The 22,325-nt window shown below is 43.0% G+C and overlaps 1 protein-coding gene across 1 annotated transcript in view; it reads left to right on the forward strand.

The window, feature by feature from the left end:
• SHLD1 (shieldin complex subunit 1) overlaps positions 1-12,038 on the forward strand; it is a 34,485-nt gene extending 22,447 nt beyond the window's left edge. Inside the window, exon 4 of the mRNA XM_015857068.1 lies at positions 11,492-12,038. Coding sequence (XP_015712554.1) covers positions 11,492-12,015 — 524 coding nt within the window. The 3' untranslated portion in view covers positions 12,016-12,038. The remainder of the gene's footprint in view (positions 1-11,491) is intronic.
• Positions 12,039-22,325: the final 10,287 nt, after the last annotated feature.

A 22,325-nucleotide genomic window follows, 5' to 3' on the forward strand; every position in this document is an offset into this window, starting at 1 on the left:
AGAATCATAGAATCATTAAGGTTGGAAAAGATGATTAAGATAATCTAGTTCAAGCATCCACCTACCACTGATACTGCCCGCTGTCCGTGTCCCTCAGTGCTGAACTGAACATTTTCTGGCACAGCTTAAGGCCATTCCCTTTTGTCCTATTGCTTTTACATGGAGAAGACTCCAACCCCCACCTCGCTACAACTTCCTTTCAAGCAGCTGTGGGAGCAATGAGGTCTCCCCTGAGCCTCCTCTTCTCCAGACTGTGCAATCCCAGCTCCCTCAGCCACTCCTCATAAGACTTAAGCTCCAGACCCTTCTCAGCTTTGTTGCCCTTCTTTGACATGCTCCAGGTCCACAATATCTTTTGATATTAGCGTTTTCTGGCATGCTTCTGTACTGGTGGTGATACCATCCGTAAGAGACGTAAGTGTCCATACAGTCTGCAGAAATGCCTTCTCTCATGAGGGCAGTGAGGCTTTGGGAGTGGCTTAGGAGAAATCAATCTGCTGAGAAAATATAAGATTAAGGAAGCGGGTTGTCAAGGCAGCAGAACACAAATTCATTACTTTTATCCTTGGATTCCACATGTTGTGCAGACTTGAACCGAAATAAGCATTAAGTAGACTTTGAAGACCAGTTTCAGCATGGGTTGAAAATTCACGGAAAGCTTTTACTTCAGAATTCCCTGCTTTATTTACAAATAAAACAGATGTATTTACTACAATTACAGAATCCAATCTGTTTGAGTTAGGTTTTCTTTAGGCCATTTAAAGCAAAATTATTAAGCTGATCATGAATGCTGGGGATTAAAAAAAACAACTAAAAGAATATTACCGACTTGTATAGTCTGGCTATATTACCTATATTGTCAAATCCCATCTCACCAACCTATTTCAAATCTGAATGAGGAACCTTAGCTTATACCAGGGCACAACTGTCAGAAGAAACTCCAGGCTAGACATAAGAAACCGAATACTATAAAATTTGCCAAAAAACCCCAAACCCAAAACCTAGAAGAGTGTTAAAGAGATGCTTTTTATCCTACATACATCATTCAATTTATCATTGGCTATAAATGTCCATATTGTTGCTTTAAATATTTGCCTTTTCCTTTCAAGTGCTGAATCGCCATGTTAATATGATGTACTGTTTGCATCAGTGTTTGCCAGGAGCACTAATAAGTGGCTCCCAGAGTACCAGAAGTAACTAAATATCATCCTGGTGGGGGTTGATTTAAATATATCTCGCCCGTTTATTTCAATGTAGACTGATTTCAAAGCAGGTTTTCTTTTCAGATTACTTTTTCGTGTGAGCTAACAATGTGAACTCATTTTTTCTGTAAGTAGAGCACTGTTCACAGACACAGTGACCTTCCCTTGCTCTTTAGGATGTAGTTGCACGTCGGAACCCATGTTCTCATTTAGATGACAAAAGAGTAATGGAAATTGGTAAACGCCACATTGGTTGTTTCACATTTGAAATACAAACCAGACACCTCTGAGATTCTGATCAATTGACTACAAGTTGAGGTGCTGTTCTGATGTTTTAAAGTTCTGCAGGTATTTACACAGCTATCAGATGGGTTGTGGAAAAAGCACTGCAGTGTTTGTAGATCCATGCAGCTTGTATGGAGGTTAACTTAGCTCTAACTCTCCTACTTATTTTCAAGCTGTGTGCCGTAATGCAAGACCTTTATGTGCCTGAACACTGTTGTGTGGCTTAAACCTCTGTGTCACATATGTAATGGAAAAATGTTGTGTTTGCAGTAACTATCACTAACCACAGTTCATCAGTAATTGAGGATGTTACTGAAGAACTAGCAGAGCAAGCAGTTCTCACCCAGCCTCAGGCTCTTGTACAGCCTCTCAGTAGAGCTACCCAGCACAGAATTGCTGCTGGCCAGCTTGGCAGTGCTTGATATGGTGAAGGGAATGTAGTCTTCTGCTTTGTTGGCTTTTAAAACAAAATCTGGGCTCTCACTGACCTTCGTGATTTACCTCCAGTTATGTACATGAATAATTCAGTTGAAATCTTAGGATTGAGGCTGGAATGAGAGGTTTGAGCGCGCACGGATCTGCGCATGGCTAAGAAACCAGCGTAAAATGCAGGATTAATAGGCGGTGGAGCCAGCAATGGGGTGCAAGCAAACCTGAAGTGTGGAAAAGCTTTTACTGTTTGGCCTCAGAGGACACAGCTGTTAGAGTAGGGTGACACCAAGCCTTTCTCATGACTGGCTGAGAGGACAAGGTGAGAAAATAGGAAAGTTGACTGCTGTATTTTATTGCTGAGTGACTTTTCTCACTTTACTCCTTTTTGAAGTCAAGTCATACTCCTCTGTTAAAGGCTTTCTCCCTTGTGCTCTGTCTTCTTGGTTTTTAGTCCACTCAGAGGCTTATAGAGCCACACAGCCACGCCGCTGTCTGAGAAATGAAGCTTGGCAGGTGAGCCAGCCCATTAATAAGGACCTGAAGATTCACTCCTAATGCACTTCTTACCCGATAACCATTTCCAGTTTTGGTTTGTGGTTGCTTGCAATGCAGAAATTCCTGCAGAAAGCAGATTGATTAAATGGCAGAGCACTTCAGTTCAAAACCCAATTTTCTGTGGATCTGATGAAGAGACTTTCAGTGATTCCCAGAAAGACATGCAGATAATTAAAAAGAAACCCTTGTGGTTCTCATTCTCTAGCATTTGTGAATGGCCTCTAAATGTGCCCATCATCCTAGTCTAATATTCTTTTTGCTCATTACTTGCCTTCATGTACTATTGCAGGAGGACTAAATGGCTCAGATGTTTATTCAGCATGCTTTTAAACTGGCAAGTCAAAATGCCACAGACTAGTGATGAACAAATACCTCTAAGTTATTAAACTTGTATATCTCACTTGCTTTTCATTGTACTCTGTTGAAATTACATTTTCTGCCTCTTGAAAATTTCTTGATGACTGTTTGATATGTCTGACTCTCTGCTTTCTTCAATATGAGGACATTTTGTTTAGCCTGTGGAAAGTTCATAGATGCAGATTGGAATCTTGCTTCCATACGGAAAGAAGCTTTTCTGAGTCTTTTTTTTTTTTTTTTTTTTTAAAGATAATAATGATTTTAATCAGTATCTGATGTGGAACATTTTCTGGCAGTGCAGAAAAAGCAGCGGCTGTGTGACTGGAGCTGGGGACAGGACAGAGCTGCTCTTTCAGTGCCCAGCTGCTGTGGGGCTGGCTGCATGTCTGCACAGCATCCTTCGTGCACACAGCTGTATCCAGCCTGTGGGGAGGCTGGGGAATGTCCAACTTTGTGTTCAAATCTTTGTCAGGATATCAATAGATTTCTTCACTTCTGCATGTGCTGTTTGCTTTCTAAGGGTTTTCTTTGCTTGCTTTTCTCCTATATTTACATTTATAGTAAGTACAAGCCTTGCTACGCTTCTGTGACATACAGCATATTTTCAGGAGACAGACAAGAGGTACAGCTTCACAATCACCTTGCTGCATGTAATTTCAGAAAACCTACCTTTGCCGATGTCCCTCTGTTGTTCCTGATGAAAATTAGTCCTAACTGGAGGTAGAAAACTTTGATCTGGAGACAGACTGCATGTGTTCAGCTATTTCTTTGACATCTGGAGAGAGTAAGTCCAATCTCTAAGCATGTCTTTGTTAGGTCCATATTGATGCTTTTGGCCTTAGGCAAAGACAAAAAAGTTGGACTTCCAAATCTAATAGCCAAAGACACCTGTCTTGTTTCTCTGTACGAAGTGTGTACAATGAGCTGCTGCTAAGGAATTAGTAGCATTCAGGTTGTTAAAAGTGGCCTCACTGTCTTCCAAGAGGTGAAAACTCTCAGGCTTCTGTGAAACTTGAGAAGAGCATCTGGGTGCTCAAAGCTGCTGAAAATCGATTCACTGATTTGGGATCTGAACCAAAATAAGTTGATAGAAATTTGGACAAAATATAACAGTTATAAATGACTAACAGGCATATGGGTGTGTAGACTGGGGAGGTTGAAGAATTGGGGGGAAGTTCTATTTAATTTAGTCTTCGCTTTTGTTTACCATATTTGACTGAATTTTCCATCCCTGCTGTTTTTAAAGTGCTTTCTGTTACCCACAGTACCAGGTTTACATGTGCCCTGTGTTACCCAGGCATCATCTTCACGGCAGAATTCAGGCCTCCAAGGCTCCTCTTTAAGGTGGATAATGATAATATGATAGAATGTCAGTCTCTTGCTCTCAGAAGTATGTACAAGCAGTATAATTTTCAACCAGTATTCAAGAAAGGTGATTAAAATTATCTTGCTCTGCAGCATTTTCTTGGTCTGGAAGCATCTGGATTACAAAAATAATTGTCACTGCAAGCAATATGAGAATCACAAGAGCTGTGCATATGTGGTCAGAAGGCTTATCCTCTTCTGCTTTATCTGTATGAATAGTATTGTATTCTTGATTTGTGTGTTGTTTTTTTTTCCAGGAAAACTGTCATGCGTATCACTCTACGATGAAAAGTGGAGAATAGAATTGTTTTTTTTTTTTAAGCTGTTGCTGAAATTTGAGCTATTGATCACCAGTGAGAGCCATCTGTTTGTCTTCTTGCCAAAAGCGTCAGCTGAGAATTGCTGGCTTCTCTTGAGTGCTGAAAATGTGCAACTGAATGAAAGTACTTAATATATCAATGAGGGATATTGCTTTGGGTTTTGTTTTTAATTCCTGGAACTATAATGGTATTGTATTGCCTAGTAAGACTTGTGCTGTAGAGTTGCTTCCTGTCATTGGGAGTGGCCGTTATTGGAATGAGAGGTACTTTTCCATCCTTTATTTCATCCCCATCCTCCAGAATGTCTGCAGCATATAAAGCTGTTGAGACCCGTTCTTGTCTCTAGCAGAGGATTTGTTAAAGAAAGGAATTTAATAGCTTCTAGATTTTATTTTATTTTTTTGCCAGACTTGTGTATGATCACTAATTGTCATCTAGATAGATGTTCAGGTTCTCTTTTAATTTAAGCTCTCAACATCGGCAGTTCTGCATGGCAACATCAGCAAGCGCAGTATCTTTCCCTCATTATGCATCTTGCCAGAAACTGGAAGTTTTTTCTTGTTCATCTTTTACCTTGGAGCTGTGAGGAATGATACATTTCATCAGTCCTTTTTGTCTCTGCCAGAGATCGCCTGGGATGACTCAGGTTCCCCAATGACTTACTCACCTCCCAGACAAAGAGGAGGGCATAGCAAGTCTTCCTCCCAATTCTGGAGTTAACTAGCTAGTAACCAGACCCAATGGGCTCAATAAAAATTCCTTAGCTCTCAATTGAGATTCTTTGAAAAATTCTTATGTCAGAAAGCTTAATGGTTCTTGAAGTGCTCGTAGAGTCAGCTGGAGAAAGAGAGTAGACGAGACTGGGGATTTATAATCTCTAGGCAGGAAGAAAATACAAAGAGAAACAACTCCATTTGCTTTAGTTGTGCAGTGTAAGTGAGAAAGCTTTTTCAGGCTCCATAAAATGCAAATCCCAATTTTCCCTCATTAAATTCTTTTTGAACCTTATGAAATGATAATAGTGCAAGCAGAATTGTTTCTCACTGGATAGAAAAATATGATCTTTTTAATAAGAGGTTTCTCCCATATCACAGGAAGAAAGGAATCAAACTTGGCTCAAGTCTCAAATGGTGCAAATCCTCCCCATAGGCAGCACTGGTGTTTTTACAGTGAGGATGAGACTTCACAAGAGAGGATGCTTCTTACTTTCACTCTGGGATAAGGTGGAGGCTTGGTTTAAGGATATTTGTATTGCAACTTGTCTATCAAAGATTGAAAACCCACCGGAATATTTTGCTGTGGCTAAGGAGACACTGATCTAGCACAGCATTGCTGTATCTGTGCCTGTGAACATGCTCTGCTAATGCCTAATTGGAATCTGAGCAATTAGCTTAAGAAGTCTTGTCAGAGTTTCTTCTTGGAAATTGGTGCCTTTTGTATTACACAGACAAGGTCAGTTTTGTTGTCATTGCTCAAGACTGTGTATGTGGTAGGAAAGCAGATAGTCACAGTTTTAACAAAGCCCTTGGTGCCCTCATCTACAGGATAATCACTTCAGTAGTTTTCAGCTGCCTGTTTCTGCTCCAGAGAAGGTTATTGTTGGTAGTAGAATCTTTTAACCTTAGATCTTAAGGTGCTGTATTTTATCACAGTTTGAGATAATTAGCATATTCTAGGATTTTTTACTGGCTACAGAACCACTCTAAATAACTTAAATGAGAAGCTCTTTCTAACTTTGCTTTTTCTAATTTTAGAACTTAGAGTAACCTGTTCACAGGCAGTTGCATCCAATTCCCACTGCTGAGGATAAGTCCACACAAGGCTCTTTTTGGTGCACAGCTGTATGTGAAGGTATTTATGGTGTTGCTGCTGCTCCTGCCCCTACTTACTGTCCTGGACCATGGTGTTTGGTTGCTTAGGAACAGGTTTGTGAGATGACAGCTGTGATGATGACTTGGCTTTCGGAAAATAAGGGGTGTTAATCAGTTCATACTGTAGCTGACTTGCTCAGTGGTTTATTAAATCCAGGGTGTTTAACGAGTTCATCCTCTGAAAGACTTTGTTTACCTTTTTGTTTAGCTGAGGTTTCCAGCTGTCTTCAAAGGATGGTGCAGCAGGCATCAACTGCAAGTGTTCAGAGCAGGGTAGAGCTTAATACCAAGTGTGACATTTGGAAGAGTGTCTAGGGGGATGAGCTATGCCTGTTTATTGCATTTCAGAAGCACTTTACCATTTGCCAGGCTTTTTCTTGAATTTCGAATTCCTGGGGGAGTTAGAAGAGGAAGGGTTTATGCTTCCCCAGAATAACTGTGTGTGCCTTTTCCCCACACAAATTAAAGATTCCCCCTGCTTCTTCCCTCCTAGCTTTTCACACAAGCAGGTAGAAGAGAAAGGCAGAGAGTCTGACTCAGTACTGGGCTATGACCAGTGCTACTCCTCCATCCCTTTTTGCTCCATACCCCAGATTCCTCTGGCTTCTTCCTTCCATTCTTGCTGCTGCTCACTTTCTCCAGGTCTCCTGGCAGAGCAGCCAGCATTTGCACAGCTCCTTAGCCATGGACACAGCAACATGTGCCTGTCCCTTGGGCTGGTGGATGGACAAAATAGCTGCTTGTGTCACGTGTAAAGCAGAACCTCAATGATAATTGCCGTGTGAGCTATAGCCTGCTGCATAGTGTGGCATGAGGAGGCTGCATTATGTATCATCAGGGAGATGGCAAAGTAGCAAGGTTTATAATACTCTTATTTTCACTTTCAGTTCATTATTTAAATGCCCATGAGGAGCAAATTTTCTCTTAAAATGTTTGTTTTTTATTTTTGAACGATAATGTCATTGAAAATTCCATTTTGCCTGTGCTTTAACTGCGCTGGAAGGCATTTCAAACAGTGATACAGGAGGAAAACAGCTGTTTTTGGTAAGGTGGAGGTGAGTGCAGAGAAACTGTGAACTGCAGTAATTTTTCAGTACTGTACTCAAAAGGCTTTAGGATCTGTCAGTTACTGGAAGCAACTGGGAGTGATAAGAGAGCTGTACCAGCTCTCTGGTATGGTGCATATGTCCAGGTTTGGTGATTGTCTTAGGAAGGCAGGAGAGTCTTCTTCTCTGAGGAAAAGTTTGGGAGCATCACTTAATTTTCTGCTGCATTGAGCCAAGAGGCAGGATCTCATGAGGTCTCTTGCAGATCTTGAAATTGGCATAAAATCATAGTGATGCCTCAGGCCAGGCAGTATTTTGAGCTCTGACGTGGGAGTCCACAGCTGGAGTTTGTCTCCCCAGCTAGGACATTCTCCTTCTGCTCTTCCGCTACTCTGGAAAGAAAAACTGTATTTCAGTTATGCTCAGCCCCATTTGCTCCCAGGTAGAACAGGCAAAGTAGTGATGACTACTGGGTTAGTTCTGCCAAAGAAAGATTTAATCTCTATATAGCTCTTTTTCATGTTTTTCCTTCATATTGTCGCATTGCTCAGTTCTGTGGTAATTGTTGTTCAAGGACATTTGCTCAGTTGAGCTTATTCTCGTGGTCTTTCTGGCCTTCAGAGCATGTAGGATGTCTGTAGTGGGAAGCAGATGTTTTCTCAGTGTACCATCTCATAGTTGAATGCCCAAGTGATCTCTCACTGCGGTTTGCAGTTCCACTGTTGACTTGACAACATAGAGATGTGCTCTACCATCAACTGATGTCTAGTTGAATTTCAGTCACTGCTGATAACACAAGGGAGATTTGTGTCATTAACTTAGTTCTGTTCAAATAAGTGATTCATGCTTCCTAATCCTCTAGATTTCTTGATACTTATTTAGGGTGGTAGAACAGAGGCAATAAGGAGAAGAATAGCTCTTGATTCAAGTTATCCATTCTATTTGACCGTTCAAATCACTGAAACATGGAGGGTTTGAACTTCAGGAGGAAAAACAAAACCAAACCCAGCCCCAGAAGTACAACAGCCCTCTACATTTGAATATGGGTCTTTCTGGCTTTGTTGAACATGATTCCTCCAGTAGCACCTGAGAGCATCAGAGCATCTTAAAGGGTGGGTGTGGGTTTGGTGTTGGTTTTGGTGGGCTAGGGCTCCGTTTTGCATACAGATGCCAGAAGTGAGTTGTTCCTAAGCCACAGGATAAACAATTCCTGCTCTAAAACAAGTGATATAATTGCCATTTCCATAGCATTGTTGTGAAATTTTGTGACAAACATTCTGGTTTCGCTCTCACCTACTCAGATCCACAGCCTATGTCTTCCAGGCACAGCAATAGGACAGGCTTCTGTGCCCTGGGCCGGAAAGGAACCGGCATGTGCGCAGTGGACAACATGGGAGAGGGCAGGAGATGTAGACAAATCCAGCTGCAGGCATAACTCAGGAATAAACAGCTGCTTCTGTCTAGCTAAGCCCCTGCAAGGGGCAGAGGCGGGCATCATGGCAGCACCAGCTCTGGTAAGCCTTGGGAACCTGCAGGGATTGCTGCCCACCTCAGTGGGGAAATCTCTTTCCCCATAAAGCCAGCATTGTTGGAGCTCTGCTGTTTAAGGGATGCTTTATTTTATATATATGCTTGAACACAGTTAGACAAACAGCTGCATGAGCTGCCCTTGTAGAAGTGCAAGTAATAGTATTGCAGTGCTGTTGTTTTGCTGGAAATGGCCCAAGTCCAAAGCAGGATTTGGTTGTGTGCTTCTGGCGGTAAGGTTATGTGCTTGTACCAGATGGAGACTTTAAATTTTCATCAGCGGGTTTATAAACACAAAGAATATCCCTTTATCAGCCCCCGGGCCTCATGCTAATAAGCTGCAAGTGCTGATCTTCAATTAATGTGGAGTGGGGGCGCAGATGAAATAACATGCATTCTTCTTGATGATTATCCATCATGTGAAAATGAAATCAAGACATGAGTAATGACCTGTTTGTTTACTTATTTACTTCTCTATCTCCTTTTAACACCTCTTTGATACTACCAATGAGTAAAAATCATTAACAGTTATGTGGGACATGTTCTCTAGTGATGAAACTCTATTGGCTACTTGTAGACATTGGGCCAAACCAACACAAAGATGTGTTAAGTTTGCTATGGAAGGACAAGCAGAGAGGTATAGGCTTTGCAGCCTGTGTAGGCTGCAAGAAAGGTATAGGCTGGCAGTGTAATTTACTGAGGATAGGGCCTGCTGTGGGGAAATAGACCTATGTACATTTGAATCAGTAAATGAAAGAAAACTCTCTTCCTGATAATATAATTCATTATTTTCTGACTATTCAAAAGCCAAAGTACACCTCTGAAATGTTTACTGCTCGCTTCCTTGGTGACTGTATGGACTGTGCTTCATTAGAGGACAGTAGCTAACTATAGCTACAGCTATTTATAATTACAAAGAAAGCCAGAACAGAACTGCGAAGATCTTCCTCAATACTGTGAAGCCAACAGGATTTTGCTTTCCCTGGAGCATGCAATAGGATTGAGATATGTAATTGGAGGCAGCTACTGCTGTTTTACAAAATATAACAGCTAGCTGAGCATAAGAAGTAGCAAGAAGACAGCATGGTACGGGGGTTTGCAATTGCAACTGGAGTCTGGGCACAAGTGAAACTTGATTGAATTATTGGAGATGCGTGAGGTTTCAGTCCTAACTTAACATAGGCACCAAGGCTGTGAAATCGAGGTAAAATAGACCTGTTTCCTTTGATCATCTCTGATTTGCCACTCTGATGGCATATATTCATGTTAAAAGAAGGCCACTGAGCTTGTCTTTGTACTGCATTGGCAATAACATTGCAAGAGAATTTCTTAAAACTGCAGAATCAGACAAAGTGAAAGGAAAGATCAAAGAAAGTAGGGGGAGGGAGGAAGCGGCAACATACAGTATGGCTGCACAAACATCTTAATTTCATTTTAATTAATCTGACCACTCGGGAAGGGAGGTAAGGATCAGCCTTCTGCCATAACCCTGAATTTCCTTTGAATGTCGTCTCTTAATGAAATGGAGGGCTGCACTCTGCTTTGTATTTCACAGAATTAGGGAAGATCAAGCAGCGTGCTGATCCCCTGCATTGTGCTTATGAAACCTGCAGATAATGGATATGCAACCTCTGTAAAATTTTCCTGTTGGTGACTCAGGTGCTTGGCAAGCAGGCTGGTGAGACGGGCTCAAGGTTGACATTGTGGTTAGAAAGACTGCCTGGGTACCAGAGCTAAAATCCATATCCCTTTAGGGGCATATGAGAAGGAGAAGCTGAATGTGGCTTCTGGTCATGCCATTGCCAAGTGTCTTTGTGCTGCTGGTGTATTAATTATGATAGCTATATCCCCCTTTATTGCACTGGAGCAAAGGAGAACCAGAGCTCTGACTGTTACTTAGAAATGTGGGTCAGCAAAGGAACAGGAGAAAAGCTGAACAAGCGTAATTCCTTGGCTTTTATTGGGAGAACTCCTTCAGGATGTGGGAAGAGTGACTAGTGTAGCTGGGCTATGAATGTGGAACTTCATGAGTAAATACAAGGTCCTCTTTTATTGATCCCCTTCCCAAACTCTGTGCGGTCATCGTAACAGTGTTGGCTTAGAGGCTGTAGGTCTTGCTCAAAAATAGAGCAAAGAACTATGAAAAGGGAAGGGTTAAAAAGAAAATGAGAAAAAAAAAGAAAAACTATTTCAGCTGCAAACTAGACTTTCATGTAGGCCAACTGTTGCCTTTACAGCGGCAGGTCCCAATTTCTACCTCTTTGAAAGTATGAGAGGAACCTAGAGGTGTGTACCAGCCAGTGACTGCAGAGCTATGAAAGTGGGACATTTATGAGATCCCCAAATACAAGATTCATAATTACTGGTCTATGCAGAAAGCCCTTCTAGCAATGCAGCCATGTTTAAAGCAGAACTTAGCTCGCTCCAGCACAGAGCCTGTTTGCCAGACTGCGTTGAGGGAGGGAGAAAAAAAGATTTTGCCACAGGGGTGACCTGATGACTAATGAGTTTCACTGATCTTGTGCTTGCAGGAGAAAGCAATCTACCCTCTACAGTTCCTGGAGACTTTTCCACTGCTGGAGGCTCTGAGAAAGCAAATGTGAGATGTTATCCAGAAACCAGGATGTATGAGCACACTGAACCTAATGATGTTTCTCTCTCAAGTATGTATGAACACGATAGTATGGAAGATGCAAGCATCAGGAAATCTCTTGAAAGCTTTTACAAAACATATTGCAAGAAACAGCCAGGCAGCACTGATCCCACCTATGAAGCTGCATCGCGATGTCTTTCAAAGAACATTTCAGAACTAGGAGACCAGGATGGTACCAAATATGCATTGCGCTGCCTGCAGATGGCCCAGCTGGTCTTGAACAGAGATGGATGTAAGATCTTTCCAAACCACCCCACTTCTGCATGTTTTTCCAAGCCAGCTGAGGGAGAAGTCATGCTAGAGGACAGAAAGAGAACACCTGGACTATCAGATGACATCCTGCAATTCCTCTTCAAACAAACACAGATAGAACATAGCCCTGATGTGCTGCATGAGAAGTGATTAAAATACTGAATTGTTTGTGTCACTGGTGACTTGGCTTTAATGCAAAGAAGAGGTGACTTTCTTGGAAAGACACTGTTCCTCTTAGCACTACTTTTGACAGCCCATATTCAATGGGAGAGGGTTCATAAGGAGCAGACCTTGCCCACCTGGTTTCTGCAGGGTAGCACCACCTGAAGAGCATCTGTGGTCCAAATTCAGCCCCTGCAGAGGCTTGGAAGTATGTCCGTGTGCTGTTGAGTATACCAGATAACTGAACAAGCTAGCATAATATGCCCTAGACCTAAGGAAGTAACTTAATTTTGTTCTTTACCCAGCTGATACTGTAAGGCCTCCGTCTCCGAGATGGTGGTTGAAAGTTGGTGTGCCTACCCCACAGACATATGATCCCACAGGTTATCATTGCAGTATGGCTGAGCTTCTTCAACAGAGAAAACATACGCACGAGTTAGAGGAACTACAGCTTCTGAGTAGGTTATTTTTTTACAGGAGGGGAAAAAAAAAGAGAAAGCAAAGCGTTATCACCTTAGTGATGTTTCTAACGCTTCAGATGCACTAGCTGAGCAGAGTGAGTTTTTTGCTGATATATATGAGCTGTTATAAGAACAACCTGAAATAGCTGTTTGAGGAGGGACTCAGCAGACATTTTCATAAAGACACAGCAGAGTTGGTGCCTGCTGCTCCGCTATCTGCCTGCTGTGAGATGCAGAGAACTGAAGAAAAGCATAGATCACATCTCAGCATGCACAAGACTGTGGTTTGTTTGGTTCATTCTGTAGCATGGCTCTCCCTGCCCAGTAGGCCCTGCTGATTTCCGCTGTCATGAAGTATGGCCCTGGAGCTTTTACAGAGAGGATGCCAATCTTTGGTGCTTTAGTACAACCTGTTATCTTCATTGACACTGCATGAGACTTTGAGATTATTTTCCTAGTGTGTTCATGGATGAAGTAAAAAAGTTCTATGTGAGTTTTGAACCATGGGGGTGCTTTCTGTGCAGTTATGGATCAGCTGGCACTAGCTGTCTGCATCAAAGACTTATTTCTTCTAACACAGTCTGCTGCTGCTTATACCCAGAACTTTCTCGCTCTGGCTTTAGTTGGCAAAATTACCACTGTTTGTGGTGGAAACTGGCCTAACACACTGGTTTCCCAGCTTGGATTGTGATGACTCCGTTGCTTACCAGATGACATTAAGAGACAACTTGAAGGACTCACTCCCAGCAGTTCTTCTTCATCACTGCCATCTGGAAAATTTACAGAGCGCTGGGTGTGATGCATCACTATGGATTTAGCAACTCTAAATTCTAACTCTAATTCTGCTTTGCTTTGTGCTTATGGAAACCAGGACTGAATCCCAAGGAAAACAAACTTATGAAGGATGCTGGATTGCTGAAGCTTTGGTGTGAGGGTGCTGCTGTCACATAGGACTACAGTTCAGGCCCCTCTGCTCAGCGCATGGGAGTCCTTTGAAGTGGTCATTCAGGTGCAGTCAGAGTTCCTGATTTTTCTCTGTACAGGTAATTACAGAATGGCTTAGATTAGAGGGGTCCTTAACAATCATCTAGTTCCAATCCCCCTATTTTAATATTTAAAGTTATCAGTCATTAAAGCTGCAATTATTATTATAAATATTCTGTTTTTGAATGATGATGTCTCAGGTTTTAAAAGACCCACTTAAGAGAGAGCAAAGATAGTCATGTGAAAGTTCTTACTGGTGTAACAGAAGTAGTGGGCCTGGTAGCTTTTGCACTGCTTCACAGTTTTCTCAAAGGGCTCGCTGGAAAAACTGTGAGTTTTGTCTTCTTTATTATTAAGTTTCATAACAGTTTGGAAAAAAATTGTTTTATGACAGATCTTCATTTTTATAGGTGCTTAAAGAGGCAGAGCAGAAGTCAGCTGAATAAAATAAGCTCCAAAATCCTTTTTTTTTTTTTTTTTCTTGTAATGATAATAAAGCAAACTAAACTTTTAGGGGAGACTGACCATTGTGCTGGAGTAAGTAGCCTAACTACATTTGAGTTCAGAATACCTGATCGTTACTACTGTGAAGTTACTGTCTCTATTTCTGGAGGAACACTTAATTTTAGGAGGTGTTTCAGTGGGATTTTATAGCTCAATCACTGTTACTAAGTTAAACAAAACTGCTGCACAGAGAATAACACCCATCGCTCCCTTTCCCACTCACTGCTAATTAATTTTTTACAAACCTGTGTGCTGGAACCTGCTGTATGTATTTCCAAGTCTGCTGAAAGCCAAATGTTTTGCATTACTCATTTCCTTGATAAACATCTCAGTTTCTTCAAGACATGGTGAGATGAATGCATCCCTCCCCTAAGCCACGTGCTCCAAATGAGACTCCCTGGCTGTTTTGGTAAGAAACACAAAATCAATAGTTTCCAGTCAGGCAAAGATCTTGAAGCAGCAGTTTTCGTTATTGCAGTAGTGGGTGTGCACCCCCTCATGGCAAGGGAGAAACTGCATGCTTAATCGGTGAAATCCATACTATTTTATACCCTTTCTCTGACACATACGGCATCTCTCCTGTCACTCATTGGCTGAATGTCTCAGGCTCACAATCAACTTGGCACGGTTGCCAAGGTGCACTTCATATAAGGTCTATCACCCACCTGTTGTTTTTCATTTTTCAAAGGGGGACAGGAGGACAATGTATAGTAAGCTCTCTCTATCCTGCTGTTCATCATAGCTAGTATTGGTGTCTACCCACCTGATCAGAATGTTCTGGAAAAAAGCTCACCTGGCATACTCACACTACCCTGTACTAAGCTCTGCCTCAACAGCTCATTGTGAGCACTGGGACAGGTGGTGGAGTCTCTTTCTCTGGAGGCACTCAAAACCCACTTGGATACATACCTTTGCAGCCTGCGCTGCAGGGGGCTGGACTAAATGATCTCTATAGGTCCCTTACAAACCCTACAACTGTGTTATTCTGTGATATTCCAGTACAAACACAGCACTTGTATGGATTTTTGCTTTTGATCTTCAGCATTTCTGTTTAGAGATGGCCCTTACCCTGCCAACCCAACTGTTGAGACCTCTAACTGTTCCCTTTTCACACTGGCCAGATCCCCAGCATGGATATTTTTTTTCATGCATGTTGGATTTTGCTCTGTAGTTTCTTGCAGGGCTGCTATTCCTGGGGACTGGTACAGCTGCTGTATTCTGCATTGCCAGCTAAGGCAATAAAAACTGGGCTCTTGACTTCAACCACAGCAAGAAAGAAGCCCAGCTGGCTGCAAACTATGGCCAAGATGCTTGGGTTTGGTGCGGTCTCTGTGCAGGTAGGTTTATGCTGGGATTGTCTAGGTTTAGGTTTCTGTCCTTGAGTTTGTTGTGAAGCTGAGGTATATGGCTTCCTGATGGTTCTGCTTGATGATTTGCTTTAGCTGATTTTATGGTGAGGATGCTTTAATTGCATACATGCTGGAGGTTGCACAAAACATTGGAGCAGACCTTCAGCTGATCCCCCAGCTACATGAGTTTATAGAACTAGGGGAAAAAAATAGAATTGAGAGGAAATCTGGCAGGTGAAGGGAACCAGTCAGTTCTATAGTAGTAAATATCTCCTCCCAACAGGTGTTTCTCTGTCAGCATCTAGAGGATAGCATCCTGCAGGCAAAGGTTATGGAGGAGGGAAATATCAACTGCAACAACAATAGATAAAGATGGAAAAAAATAAACGTACGCTTGAATGTTCTCTTGATAATTAGCCTGTCCCTGCCAGCTCACACTGCTTAACCACCACAGATCTGTTGCAGCTACAAGGACATTCATACTGATGAGTGTAGGCAGCTATTGCTAAAGAGGTTCAGTGGGGAAGGTATTCAGTGTGAATCAGATGTCACTTATAATTTTTGCCTGCCTTTATGATGTTCCACTGTGTTAAATGAGATGCTGCACAAAGCAATTTAACTGGCATTTTAAGAAACGTAATCTCACAGAAGGAGAGGTAGAGAAATCAAAGCCGAAGCATCTGAATGCCTTTGTTTGCTGGATTGGGTTTGGTCATGAATTGGTCTGTGCTCTTAAAAACACCTAGTTTCTTATATAAAAATTGTAGTATATATGTATATATCACCTTCTGCTTCAGGTCCTCTGGGCTGAAGCAACCACTGCCTTCAGCCTCCCAGCTTTCTCAGCAGAAACATTTGATGCAGCAAGAAAAGGGATTGTAGGATGCATTTCTCTTCAGCCTTCCAGGAAATGAGATGCAAGTAATGTCAGGATAGGTGGTTGCTGAAAGAGCATGAAGATAGATGTCAGCAAAGGAGAGCACGAAAATCTTTGATTTGAAAGAGAGCCATAGGCAGAGATGGATGTAGCAGAAATACTACATTTATGACTGACATCTACAAGTCTTCGTTGGCATGTCACAGAGGACGTGGTGAGTAAATTCTGTGCAGCTGAAACACACAGTCTTTTCAAAAGTTTGCACTTCTCGTGATCAGGAACACCTGCAGTTCTTCTTTTCACTGTTCATTTCCAGATACGATGTTCAGCTGATGCCAATATGCCTGCCAAAAATAGATGTATGTCTCACACTGAGACAGAAGGAAGGGCAAAACAGAGCCCCTTGGAATAAACATCCCTGGAGCAGGTGATATGTTTGACGCAGATCTTGTCTAGAGGAGAGGATGTTTTTTCTTATCTGTATCTGATTTCTTCTCAGGAGTATGAAGCTTGTTCTGGTGTTCAGTGTAGATGATTAAGTGCATAGATTTTGAGGACAGTTAAATTACTTACAAGGAAAATGGGATAGGTCAAGGAGATCCAGGGGGTAGCTCTTGGTTCAGGTGTTGTCTAGGTGGGTGTTAATTTGATATTCTCAGGAGTGGTTTGGAAGTAGTTGGCCATAGAAACAGCTGTGAAGTAACCTCTTTGAGTGCTTGTCAGGCATCTTCTGAACAACAAAGCAATTCTGGGTCACTAACTTGCAGGCAAAGCTCTACACTTGGTGCAAAGAGAAAAGGAGAGAGGAAACTTGAAGCCTTTAGGAGTGAAACTAGAAGTTCTGTGCTAGGAGCTCCTTCCTAAGAAACAATTCAAAGTTCATGTAACTTCAGATAAGTGTAGCAGCTGTACTTAGAACCATAGTAGAAGGTCCTTCTTTTTCACATCTGATGTCAAAGACATAAACCAACCCATGCTATTTATCCCAAGTCTCAGCCCTTTGGAAGGGATCTCGCTCTGGCACTGCCCCGTCATGTGCTTGTGAAAGGGTTCAAGCTCTTATGCAGGCATTCCTGCCCTTAGATGTTAGTCCTATTAGTCTTAATGGTCTTGAGCGCTGACTTCAGTGCTCTGTTTCCACAGTATACTCCTAGTCTTACACTATCAGGGTGTCTGTTACTGCATGAAGCATTGCCTTCTGTTGTGTTGCTCTTCCCTGAATTTCAGGTACTTAAGAATTTTCAGCCCTGTTGCTTTCTGAGTTGTTTTTGCTTCCTGTGGCTGCAGTGTGCCACAGAAGCACCATGATGGGCTCATGGGTTTTGACCTGCTTTTGCCTGGCTGCCCTCAGAAGGAATGAAGCAGTGGCCTGGAAGTATTGACATTCATGGTTGGATAGATGATAGCTCTTTCCATTCACAGGTGGAGAACTGTTTTCCTTCTGAATGTTTAGGTATTGAGAATGTGGCTTTCAAACCAACTGACATACCTAGATTTCAAACAGGACCCTCACCAAAATGTTCCACATTCGTACCAGGCTATGTTCCGCATTGCCAGGCTATGAAACAGTGTCTGGGAAACAGTTCACTTGTTCTTCTGAAGGAGCAATATGCTTTCCTCTTTGCCTGGCTCACACTTGACTTTGATATGAAGCATAATTGGTTTTTGCAGCTCAGAGAAGCCCAAACTGTTGTCTTCTTGGAAGCCTTTTGTGGCTCCTTCATTAGTTTGTCTCCATTTGCTTTGCATCTGTGACCTATGCCATCATTTTATTTTTTTTCCTCTGCTGCATTATTTAAGACAGGAAATAACCTGTTCTCCTTCAGGTGATAAACCAGTTGATGCGGAACCACTTTGTATTCAAACGTGCTCTGTTAGCTTAGTAGGCAGCTGGGCTGCATTGGTTTAGCTTTTAAAAGCAGACATAGCTTATTTTTAATAGAGGACATCCCTCCAGGTTGCTTTTTTTCCCCTGTTCTGGAACTGGCATGACTTGATATTCTGAGGGGCTAGCTGTGTGGCTGGAGGGGCAGTCCCAGGCTCTCTCAGATGCCTCCTGCCCTCTGCTGGTTCTATGAACTCTAGGAGGGAATTTTTCCCTAAATTATTCTATGACTGGCAATTTGAACAAATGGGAGAGCAGGGACTCTGAATGTGCAAGTCACATTCGTCTCCTCCTGTGTATCATTAACCTTGTCACAAATTCCTCTGTCCATCTTCCCTCTTGTTTGTCCCTATGCGCACTCCAGTAATAAAAGGAGGCTGCTTTGGTGATGGCATTTGGTACCTTCCACTGCAGAACATATCTGAGGATTTTCTTCTTTCTGCTTGCTCAGAGTCTCTTGGCTTGTAGCAGAAGAGCAGCGCTCTGAGCCTGCCTTAGGACAACACTTAACACAGCATTGCTCAAGGTTGAATGTAAACAAGTTCCCACAAGGTCTTCAAGTGAAACGTGTAATAAAATTCAGGAATAATGCTCACCTTACAGGTTTACAAACAGGGCCAAAATTGGTCCTTCATCACCAGTCAAGAGGAACACAGGACATGGTGAGTACATGACAGACAGTGCCATTTGTCCTCCATACTGTACACAAGCAGGTCTGGAGAGATCATTGACCAGGTACATCTCGATGTTTGTGAGAATGAGAGCAGCATGAGTGGTAAAATCAGCTTAAGAACATTACATAATGTGCTGTGCCTCCCTTTCCCCTGGCTCCCACATGGAGCTATTATTTGAATTGTCTGTAGTGTGTCACAAGGAGTAAGAGCTGACCTCGCTGTGACAAATCTTCTTCAGGGGGAGATGCCCCTGCTTAGCATTGGCTCCCTGCTGCTGCTTAGCACGATGCTGAGCAAATCCCAGGGCATGTCAGCCCTGCAGAGTTCATCTGAAGCCCACCTGAGGTTCTGAGCAGGGCTCTCATTAGAGATGCTTACTCTTTGGTTTGGGTTTTTACCAACTGAAGAGGACTAGCATCCCTTGCTGGGGTGACTCATGCTGCGGCAGGCACAGATCCCCCTGCCCATGCGCACCAGCCGCCCTGGGACTAATCTTTGGACTGAGTCTGGCAGAGCTGAGACTACCTCTCTGTTCCCACAATGAGTCTTACATAAATGCCTGACCCAAATTATTTTGTCATCGTTGATGAATCCTCCCGCTATTAAGTCATTCTCCACTTTCCTCTGCTCCTCCAGGTTGTTTGGTATATATGGCCTCTCTGATGCCTACTCTGACAGAATTTTTATTTCCCCTCCCACGCAGCTTCTAAGTGGGAGGCACTGATTCATGCCAGTGACCTGCCTGATACTGGAGCCGAAAGGCAGGGAAGAAGCTGAGCTCCTGTGCCAGGCAGGCATCGGAGCAGATCCACAGCAGTGTCTGTGGAGTGACTCCCAGCCAGTGAGTGGAGTCAGGGCTGTTTACACCACAGAAGATATTTCTTTAGGAGCTTAAGGTGTTTTGGTATTGTCATGGTTTGAAGAGTTCGTCGCATGACACGTGTGGGTATATCAGGACATATGGTTCCTGAAATCAGAGTACAACAGGCAGTGTACAACCTGTAGAGATGTGTCTGTTTCATTATGGAGCGTAGGTGCCTTTGTGTGGTGTGTGTGTTTTCCCACAACACCAAAGTTCATTTTTAAAAATACCCTCTCCCGTAGGCTTTCCCTAATGACTATTTTCCCCCACGTATCTATTAGACAACAACATATACCAGCTTTTCTTCCTTAAAAGTAGAAACCAACACAGAACATGAAATAGTAAGTAAGATGCAACTAAGACAGTAGCTGGAGCTAACCAAAGACAGAAGGCTCATGGCTGAAAGGTCAAACCTTTATTTAAATTGCCTTTGGTTCTCTGAATTAAGAAGGAAAGCCTTGTAATGAGGGAACATCTGGCATGGAAAATCTCACCTCACTTCAAGTTGAGCAGAGTTTTATTGGCAGAAAAAGGCAGGTTCTTGTAATAGGAAATGTCAGTCACCCTCAGGGCAGGTAACCCTATCTGGTATTATCTGCAATGACGACATTTCTGGCTAAGATGCAGTACACAGGCAGCAGGGTATGCTGCTCAATGAATGCTAGAAATCAGCATATAAAACCAGACAGAGAAACCGAAATATATCTGTGGTTAGAAGTACTGAGATGGAAATACAGCAAGTTTAGTGGATAGTTTCAGCGCTATGCTCTGCAGGGCCTTCACAAATTAGTTCATTCTGCATTCCCTGCAGCTTGTTCTGGACAGCTGAGAGCTTCAGAGGAGGAGGAAGAAGGTGGGATTTACACCCACATCTTTGCCCAGCAGCCAAATTGCAAAGGCTAAAACCCTAAAAAGGCTGCAATTAGCAGTTGAGTTATCAAGTAAGGTTGAATACTGTGAGATGAGAACCACGGGGGGTGATAAGAAAAGCATGTGTATAGACAGGTCTCTCTGGGTCTCTGACTCCTTGAAGGTTCATGCTGGTTATCTGGTGTTTAAGAGTAAAATTGCCAGGTGTGAATTATTAAGAAAAATCTTATGGGACAGAAAAATGCCCATTTTACACAGGTGGGGCAGTAACACCAGAATATTAGTAGTGCAGCACGTGCTCTCAACAGCCGTCTCTTCCAAGCAGAAGGGATAATGTTAATGTTGTTAGTCCAAGCCAGCTGTGCTTGCAAGGCCCTGTGGAGCCCAGTGGGTCACAAGGATCTACAAAAGTGGCTGCTCTGTTTGGGCTGGGTGCAGTGAAAGTGCCAATGTCCTTAGCAAAGATAAATTGGATATTCTGGGCAGCAGTATCCACTATGCTGCAATCAAGAGCAGAATGGCTATGGCTTGCTGTAGTGGAAATGCTAAGTCATGGCTTGAACCAGTGATTGAACACCTGGTGAGAAAGCAGGGCCAACCCAGTGGAGCACAGGTGCATGCAATGCATCTAAGTGACTAGAAGGGCTGGAGCCAAGATCCACCCCTTCCCAGACCTCATTTAAAGATTGGCAGTGGAGGCAAAGGTATCTTGCTGAAGATCCCTGTATATCTGAGGCCTTCCAAAGGTAAGCAGCTTTTTTTCTTTGTTTCTATGCCTACAACTGTTGTATTTGAGCAAATCCGCACTTGCTGCAGCCTGGGACCTTTCTGCTGTTATTGCTGTGTTTTCCATCACATTACACTTGCTCTTCCCCACGTCCACAGTAGTAGAGGTCTCCTTCAGAGTCATTTTTATTTTTGTTTGTTTATTCCACTTGGTTCACCTCTTTACCCTGCAGCTGGGTGCTGGGCTGGTACCAGCACAGGTTTTTAATTGTTGTGTTGTTGTTGTTTTCCTCATGGAGTGTTTAAAGTACTTTTTGCTCTGGCTTCTAAGCTTCATATGGACTGGATAAACTGAGTCACCCCGGGGAGCTTGCCTGAACAGCTGCCAGTAGAAAGGCTCAGCAAACTCACGAGGCATTGCTAAGGGCTGTGATATGGAATCAGGCACAGCTGGTAACTGGAAGTCCAGCAGAGAGTGTGCCAGAGGGAATGTCCTATGGGCGGTTCTTTAAGAGAAAAGTCTGACGATCAGGTGGTGCTTAATACAAATGGCAGCAAATATGCCCAGGAGCCCAGAAAGCAAGCACCCCTTCCTATGGGGTGCTGGTAGGCCGCCAGTGGGCGCAGGCCAGCTCCACTAGGTCAGAAGGAAGATGTGACAGGTTTCCATGCTAGTGCCCCTGGGTAATAGGTTGTGACTCTTGGCATCTGCGGATTTCCACCTTGTGAGGACATTTAATTTTGAAAGAGCTTTTTCTCTGTATTCCTTGGCAGGCTCTGTGTTACCTCTATATCCCTGGCAAAGGGCCTGCGCTGCTTTGCAATTGTTTTTTTTTTGGCTGAAAAGCAGCAGAGGCAGAAGTATATGATGGTATTTTGAACATCAGCAAAGATAACCATTGCTTTCTGCCCAGTCCTACCCGCAGGCTGATAGGTGCCAGCTACAGTGAGCCCCTGTTGTTCACAGTGAGTGCTGCTCCTTGAAAACTGGAGCTTCTCCAGGGAGCTTGGTGTTTGCTTTTTGGCAGCCACAAAGTCATAAACCTCTCATCGAGACCAGCTAAGGTGGATGGGATGGTGGGCAAGTGCCAGGCAGCATGAAGGTA

This window comes from Coturnix japonica, chromosome 3 (genome assembly GCF_001577835.2).
Source record: "Coturnix japonica isolate 7356 chromosome 3, Coturnix japonica 2.1, whole genome shotgun sequence".
Taxonomy (NCBI): Eukaryota; Metazoa; Chordata; class Aves; order Galliformes; family Phasianidae; genus Coturnix; species Coturnix japonica.